Source organism: Sinocyclocheilus grahami, unplaced genomic scaffold, assembly GCF_001515645.1.
Source record: "Sinocyclocheilus grahami isolate Dianchi unplaced genomic scaffold, SAMN03320097.WGS_v1.1 scaffold13.1, whole genome shotgun sequence".
Classification (NCBI taxonomy): Eukaryota; Metazoa; Chordata; class Actinopteri; order Cypriniformes; family Cyprinidae; genus Sinocyclocheilus; species Sinocyclocheilus grahami.
Window position 1 is genome coordinate 1,735,104 of NW_015505192.1, and position 8,900 is coordinate 1,744,003.

At 36.9% G+C, this 8,900-nt stretch overlaps 1 protein-coding gene across 1 annotated transcript in view; it reads right to left on the minus strand.

The window, feature by feature from the left end:
* Positions 1–2,730: 2,730 nt before the first annotated feature.
* The window catches only part of LOC107598830 (calcium-binding and coiled-coil domain-containing protein 1-like), a 16,387-nt gene continuing 10,217 nt past the window's right edge, over positions 2,731–8,900 (minus strand). Inside the window, exons 11-15 of the mRNA XM_016290269.1 lie at positions 8,000–8,095; positions 7,048–7,135; positions 5,876–6,129; positions 3,902–3,993; positions 2,731–3,279 (exon numbers count right to left, since the gene is read on the minus strand). Coding sequence (XP_016145755.1) covers positions 3,252–3,279; positions 3,902–3,993; positions 5,876–6,129; positions 7,048–7,135; positions 8,000–8,095 — 558 coding nt within the window. The 3' untranslated portion in view covers positions 2,731–3,251. The remainder of the gene's footprint in view (positions 3,280–3,901; positions 3,994–5,875; positions 6,130–7,047; positions 7,136–7,999; positions 8,096–8,900) is intronic.

The window sequence follows — 8,900 nt, forward strand, 5'->3', positions numbered from 1 at the left end:
GGCAGTGCCTTCCTAAAAGACATGAAAATGCAGAAAAGGAAAGAGAGAGAGGTAGATAGCTAAGGAGGGAGGGAAGGAAAGAAGGGGAGCAGGTAAAATGTTGTAATGCCAGGGTGCAGTGCTGTGGCCTCAGGCTCTTCATATCTTTTACATTTCTAATTAAAAGAGATAAAGAGTGAAGGAGTCATCAATCCTAGAGTGATTTCCCTGTAAAGGTTTTAGAGGCAGCCGTAAAGCAGGTAGCCCAGCTCCATTGATTTTATAATTAGCTCCCGTCATGCTGCTAGGGGAGTGAGTGTGGAGAGGAGGAAAAAAACATGGGACAGCTAGAGAGGGAGTGGTATAGGAAAAGCAACAGAGGGAAAAAATGGGGTGAAGGTCAGCAAAAAGTTGTTAAAAAGCAAGAGAGGATAACAGGAGGCCAATGGTCCAATTCAACACAAGTATCTTTACAGGTAAATCAAAAGCCAGCGTAGTGCATCCATAGTCTAGTGTACCTTTAGGACCTTTTTTTTTAAAAACTAATTATTACAATAATGTTTGGATATTGTTAACAACAACTAGTTAATATTAAAGTTTTATATACAATATTTATACAATACTAATATATATATATATATATATTAGTATTGTATAAATATTGTATATAAAACTTTAATTTTTAATACGATAATGACTGGTACTAATGAATAAAAACAAATGTAAAATCTACCAAAAATCTATATGGTACTGACGTACTGTGCATCCCCAATCTAGGTTTATGTTAATTTCTGCATATACTAGTATATTTGAACATTTCAAGTTGTATAAATTAGACAATTCAAACATGAATTAAAGGGATAGTTCGCCCAGAAATAAAAATTCTGTCTCCATTTACTCACCCTCCAGTCGTTATATATATATATATATATATATATATATATATAAATATATATATAAGCATATATTTTGACGAATGTGCGTAACCAGTCTTTGGTCCCCATTGACTTCCATTGAAAGTTTATGTAAATGATCATTTTTGGGGAACTATCCCTTTAACAATAAACAATATGAATAATATTATGTAATAAATTTAAAAAATGTTAATTGTTAATGTTACTAATGCATTAATTAATGGTAACAAATTACCCAATATTTAAGAAGAGCCAATGGACATAACAAACATTCCATTATTTTATTAATGAAACCCATCCCACACCCTGAACAGAACGGCATAACCTAAAAACAAATTAGACAAGTAAAAGACGGAATAACTGCACAAAAAGAGCAAATAATAAATCCAATTCTTTGATTGTATTGCCCTGAAATGACCTGCTTTCTCTTAGATATTATTCAATCTCAAGAAAATGGACAACCATTACTTGGGACTAATCTTAATATATGCCCTGCCATAAACAGGTTTCTGGCTGTAGTATAGTGGGTAACAGCCACAGGAATCTTTCAAGTGAAGTGTATCTCATGAAAATAAGAACCATTTTTAATCTCTGATATCCTGATGCTAAGATGACGCTCTAAATACAGCTTTAAACTATCATAGTAAAACCTGGTCAAGCGTACAATACAAATACAGTAGACCGATGGATACAGAGTGACCACAAAAGCTTGTTTCAGTGAGTTGTTTAAAGTCAGTACAGATTATGGCATGTTGTATAAAAGGCGAATAACATATAGGAGCTATTTAAACTTGACCCTACAGCAGTGGTTCTCAAACCTGTCCTGGAGTACCCCCAGCCCTGCACATTTTGTATGTCTCCCTCATCTATCACACCTGATTCAACTCATCAGCTCATTAGTGGAGACTGCATGACCTGAAGTGGGTGTGTCAGATATAGAGAGACGTGCAGTGCTGGGGGTACTTCATGGAGAGGTTTGAGAACCACTGCCCTACAGTAAACCGCAAGAACAAATCAACCAAACAAAATAAAAGTTCTGCAAATACAGTGAGCCCAACAGGAAAATGTTTCAAACATTAGAAAAGAAAATACTTCTTTTTTTTTAATGTATAATACCTTTTCATAATATTCCCCCCCCCCTTAATTATTTCTCTTTTTAATATATGCATTAAAATATTCTCCCTGTGAATGTAATGAAAATGTAATCATGGTGTCTTGAAATTATGAATGTCTCCTCAGGAAATGAGCTTCAGCAAAGTTTAAACACGGCCAAATAATGTTCGCCACATGATCCACGTGACGCACCATTAAGCCATCACACATTAAACTGAATTAAACATGAGATTCCTTGAATTTCGTGAGGGACAATTTAAAGCAGTTCAATTCATGCCTTAAAATTAAAAGTCCTTCTTGCAGTACTGCAAAAACTTTCTAATGTATCTCCAACCTCAAGAGGAACATTAAGTAGTTCATCTGTCTGTCTTAGTACATTTTGGACACAAATAATAATTTCATCATTTTTGTAAAACAGCGTTTCAATACAATGCATAAAACTAGGATAAAGCACCAAATATATATTTAGAGGAATTCAATTTAAAGAATTCAATTAAAGTGACTAATTAAACTTCATAATTCCCCTAGCCTCCATGGTAAAGTGGATTTCCTCCAAAGAACATCTGGCGCATATGAATATTACATCCTGAAAAAATATCTAAAGTGCCACTCTTTACTCTTACATCTAAACAGGATGATCAGTCGCTGGTGTATCCCATTACACATAATCAATCATTTAATGTGTGAACTTTCACACAATCTTTCTTCAAAGTAAGAAAAAAAAAACTTCTATCACAAGACCCACAAAATCAAGAGCACCCAAACTAAATCTTACATTTAAAACCTGAAAGAATCTCTATGACATTGTGCTTTACATTATTGCTGATGCAGATTAATGATAATCGTTATATCAGTACAAGTCATATGACAGAACACAAGAAAATCAAGATTGAAAAAAACAACCATAACACACACACACACACAGAGAAACATGCTTTACTTTCTCTGCTTCAAATACAACCTTTCTCTCGATCTGCTCATTACAGACGCCTTCTGCTTGTCAGTTGATATGTGTAAAATAACACGTCTGTGCAAGTTACTGTAAAACCGTGTGCGACATAAAGAGGTCTAATAGCTTATGTATATTCTAAGTGCATATAAAGTGTAAAGCAAATTGCATATTTAAATACTCATGTCAATATAATATAAAGCGCAAATGCTTCTAAATACAAAACTCGTAACACGTGTGTTGCCCTGCAAAGCAGTCCACGCTGCACTGGCCCTCAGGTCCTGCAGTTCTGCTCCTCACCACAAAGGGCTCTCTGCCAGATCTCTGCATGACAACACACACAACAGGACAAACATGAGTTTGGTGCATTTATAGATGGCAGAGGGTGAAAGAGATGGATAGAGAGAGGGAAACTGACGGAGGGCATGGAGGAGTAGAGTTAGGGAGAGAAAGAAAGAGGGTGAAGGAGAGAAGTGAGGGAGAAAGGGTTTTAATGATGCTGAAAATTGGCCGGTGAGCGCTGTCTACCCTCTCAGTAAATCATTGCTACAGCTTCCTGTCAACTTATCTGTCCTCTTGTCCTCCCCTCACAGAACTCCCCCATCCTTTCTCTCGCTCTCTTCTCCCTCACTAATTTTATGAGGTGGTATTCAAAACTTCCATCTCCTCACCATATTCAGACTGTCACCATAAATAAAGGCCTGCATTAGTGTGTGCGAGTGTGCAAAGACAGAAAAAGAGACAGACTGTGACAGGGAGATATAAAGCGAGGCGTTCGGAAGAGAGAAGGGCCGAATGTTTTTTGTGACAGTGACATATTTACTTGTATGGGTTGTGTAAGAGTATATGTGAAAATCTATCTGAGCCCGTGTCTGCAGGTCACAGATAACGACAGTGTGACCGATGGGGTTTATAGACAGTGAATGTGTGTTTGTGCATGCTGTACCCGAGGGTAGTGTCTCTGTTGTCAGGCAGGAGAAGAGCCGTCTCCTCTCCAGAGCTGTGCCCTCCTGACTGAGCGGCCTCATACTCTTCCTCCTGTAAAACACACACGCAATCACATGCTCATGAATAAAGGGCCTATTCACAGCAAGTCTGAAGAACGAGCACAACCAGATTTTTAAAACTGCATAGTGCAGTGAACTACTTCACACTGAGTTTGAAATATTATCTGATATCAATCTGATGTTTTTTTTTTTTTACCTGAACGCTACAGGTTTTTTATTAGTCAGTGCCAAAAAACCTTGCCAACAATTCGGAGAACAAAAAAAAATTGCCATCTGGCTCGATGCATCTTTGTGAACTCCAACACACTGAGCCTGAAATATTATTCTGCAATATTATGTAGTATTATTTTATTTGGATGATAGGTTTATTGCTATTCTCTGTTGATATGTATTTTGTTTAATGTGCATGTTAAAATCATTAAATTTTAATCCGTTTTTTTTACCTGAACGCTACAGGTTTTTTATTAGTCAGTGCCAAAAAACCTTGCCAACAATTCGGAGAACTAAAAAAAATTGCCATTTGGCTCGATGCATCTTTGTGAACTCCAACACACTGAGCCTGAAATATTATTCTGCAATATTATGTAGTATTATTTTATTTGGATGATAGGTTTATTGCTATTCTCTGTTGAGATGTATTTTGTTTAATGTGCATGTTAAAATCATTAAATTTTAATCCTAAACAAACTCAAGCAGACAGATATTATTATAGCTTAAAACATACAATAAATCAAAATGAACAACTGGCAGGAGTTTTTACCAGGGTAGGGTTGCACTAGCCATTCGTAAGATCTTATGTAAATTAGAACGTTAAGTCCACACTAGAGGCTTAGTAACTACTAGCTAGTTTGTAACTAAATCTATACATTATTCAGTTGCACCAGTTCGTAAGGCAGGACGTAGCTAGTAGTTCGTAAGCTCTCCATAAAGTAATGTGTAATCGCATAATATGACGTTTACCCTAAATGATCCAATAGAAGCCTTCAAATACGCGAGCAGAACTTGTTTATTAAATGCTGTGAATTTCAATTTATCCTTCATTCTAACTTCTTTTGCCTCACACAACTATCGGTAAAATAAGTTTCCATTAAAAACGATACTACTTAATCATGAATAACGTTAGCCTATAGGTAAGCTATGTAATTATTATCCAGAAGCTGTAATTGAAATGAAAAAGGATCAATAAATACTGAAAGAAAAAATGAACATAAGAAATGGCATTTATATATTATGGCTGATGTCACTTGATATGCGCATCCTGACCGGGCGCTTCTGTAAATATTTAGTTTATACATAGAGTTACGCTTCAACTAACTGTAATGGTGCAACGAAAAAATATTTAGAAGTGCGTAAGTTGTAACTTAGTGCCTGTCTACGTCAAAACTAGGCTAAGTTGTAACTTGCGTACAGCTGGTGCAACCAGCCCCAGGAGTTTAGAGAATGTTAGCTTATGAAAATTCATTGCATTTATTTATGTTTTATATCTGGGGTCTCCGAGACCCCAAACACAGCAATTTGTAAGTAATATCTTTTATAAAGGATGTTGAAATTTGATCAAAAATCATTTAACATAAGATTACGGAAAGTTATGATGTATCAACCTCACTTCTCAAACAGAGCATTTAGCGTTCAGATCCCCAAGAAAATCAAATTTTACTTAAATTTGATATTCAGAGTTGATTATTGTTTGGATGATGGAAAAAATCATGGGTTCGATGCCCAGGGAAGGCAAAAATCGATAAAATGGGTACCTTCAATATAAGTCTTTTTGGATTAATGTGTCTGCCAAATGCATAAATGTAAATGTAAATAACCAACCTGTGTGCCAATTTTTCCCTAAATATTTTCTATGTAGCCACAAATATCATTTATCATTTTTGGAAATTTGGAACTTGATAATAACAAACCCTCACCGACTCAGAGCTGTGAGCATGTGTGTGAGCACTGGGCTGATGTGGAGATGAGAGGGGTGCAGGTTGGCTGATGACCACCGCGTCCATGCCCGAGGGGTGTCTGGGAGAAGGTGGAGGGGTGACCGGGAGCAGCAGGTCGGCCTGGGGCTGCTCGCACAGACTATAGTGGTTCAGAGGACCAGAAGAGTGTGCGTTCTGCAAGGCCTCTGGGTTCTCATCCTCAGAATCAGACAGCAGTGGGCTTTCTGCACGACCTGAAACCAGGAATAGCAGATAAGCTTGTCTATGGCTGTCCAATTAGAGCGCAAAACGCATGTGCATGCATGTCAAACAGACGGAGTGCAATACAATTCGAGCACAATAATTCTAACTAAAAGATAAGTTTTGCTAAAATATTTGGCAAAGTGGAAGAACATAATTTACAACACCACAAACTGCAGTACAAAGAGTGTGTTGCAGCCAGTTGCAGCAGTAAAGACTTTATTTAATGAAAAAGTTGTATTTTTTGTTAACGTAAATGCACTGAAGTCGACACTGCATTCATGCAAAAGACCTGTCTGCGATTGGTTACAATGTATTTTTTGCAGTGGTTAAGCAATGCAAATATACATTTTTTCATTTATTGTGTAGTCCTACTGCTTAGTATGATTTTCCTGGTTTGCATAACCAAAACTGTTGTGTAATGCTGCCTTTTCAGGGCAGACTTTTCACTATCAGCATAATGTCTGGTAAACTTTGAAAGTTATACTGGCCAAAAAGCTGTTCATCTTTACTCCTAAAAGTTTTGTAACACAAACAAATCATATTGCAGCTTGCCATTTGCCATTGTGGGAAAACTTTCCATTTTTGCACAAAATACGTCAGGTCTGAGCACTCTGAGGTACAGATAATGTGTCTATAATAAAGCAGTGATATATTCCGATGTTGTGTAGTATGGCAGAGTTGTGTGTGCGAAAGGTGGGGTTGGTGTGCTGTGTTGTACGGTGGTGAAGTCTCGTCATTGTGCAGGGCCGTATAACGCAGTGGTGTGTGGCATTTTATGATGTGGCTGTCTGCTGCCTGGAGTTTCTGTGGTATTGTTGTGTGAGGGCAATAAAGAAAAGAGACAGACCCACAATAGTGTCGTTGTGTAGTGATGTTTGTATAGAATTAAAGAAAGCTCAGTGACTCACTGCTCTGCAGCAGCACCGTCTCACTCCATTTAGAATCGCTCAGCACCTCCAGCCTTCTCTCCAGCTGACGGCTGTACTCCATCACTTCCTGCGCGCACACACACACACACAGTTAACAAACATCACATTGTAAGATAAATTAATGTTACACTGTAATGTTTAAAATACCATACTGTCCATCATCCTCTTCCTAAATAATGGGTGTCTTAACAGGTCAGATTTCAGTAAATAGTTGGTACTTTGCTTGTTAGGGTTGCATGAAATAGGAAATGTAAGGGTTTTTGTTGTGATTGGCCCGATACCAATGTGAACACAATACAGCATGACCAGTGTTGTGTGATTACTGAATAACTAAATATTTTCAAGAAGACTAATCAGCATTATTTCTGTTTTTAGTGTCATCAGGACAAATACACATCTATGATTACCTCTAAAATCCTGTTTGTCCCAGACCATGCATTTCTGAGTGCACTCATCTTAAGTATACTTAAGAGTTTTTATTTGCAAAGTTTTTTTTTTGTTACATCCATTTGCAGTTTCCTTTTTTTCTAATTTTCTTTTTTCTCAGTACAGCTATAAAAAAAATTATAGTAATTACTTAGGAAACTGGACACCTTATTTCTGTATTTAAATCCCTCAGCCCGCTCGGCTGCTCAGGTTCCCATGTAAGCGTATTTACTATGTGGAAAATTGCTTTAACCCAGGAGCCCAGCGCTGTCAAGACATTCAGAGAGCAAAACATAGAGACTGCTTGCATCTGGTGTTTAAGACTGGCACAACAGCATGTTTCTGCTATGCCTTCAGGCTCATGTGAATGAGATGGTTGTTTACCAAGAAACTGTGCAAACTTGTAAACTTGTTGGATGACCTGTGAGATTTTTTGAGATGGCTTTAATAAGAATAAGACAGAACTGAGCACTTGAGAGTTTTGTGAGAACCGCAGAGAACTTGCCTGTATTTCTGTCTGCAGCTGCTCCTTCTCTTTCTGAGCCACCCTGAGACTGGCCTTCAGCTCCTGCAGCTCACGACGAGTCTCGCTTAGCTGAACCTGACCACACAATCACAAATTTCACAAGAGTACCAGAAACCATAAGAGTACATGTCTTAAAATATTTAGGTTGCATTACAAATGTAATTCATTCCTCAATTTACATTATATAAACATGTAAATGGTCTAGGTTATTCTAGGTCACTAAACAAATGTAAGCAAGTATGTGATATTGACCATGTTAACTCCTACAAAGTGCGCTGTTAACACTGTTAAACAGACAGGACTCAAATCATATTGACGTTCGGTTAAAATCCTAATTGTTTTATTACTGACTGTTTACTTAGTTACTTGAAAAACTTGAAACTATGTTTACTTGAGATTGGGCTACATGTCATTGTTTAAAATTAATTTGTTAATTCAATTAATATTTTAAATGATTAAATAAAGATTGTTCATTAGCATGTTAGCTTTTGCAACAAAAATGGCATCAGTAATCATGACATTTACCTGGTTTGGTATTGTCTAATGACAACTGAACATATTATCTACAATAAAAAAAAATAAAAAAATAAAAAATAATATATATATATACAGTGGGGCAAAAAAGTATTTAGTCAGCCACCAATTGTGCAAGTTCTCCCACTTAAAAAGATGAGAGAGGCCTGTAATTTTCATCATAGGTATACCTCAACTATGAGAGACAAAATGAGGGAAAAAAATCCAGAAAATCACATTGTAGGATTTTTAAAGAATTAATTGGTAAATTCCTCGGTAAAATAAGTATTTGGTCACCTACAAACAAGCAAGATTTCTGGCTCTCACAGACCTGTAACTTCTTCTTTAAGAGGCTCCCCTGTCCTCC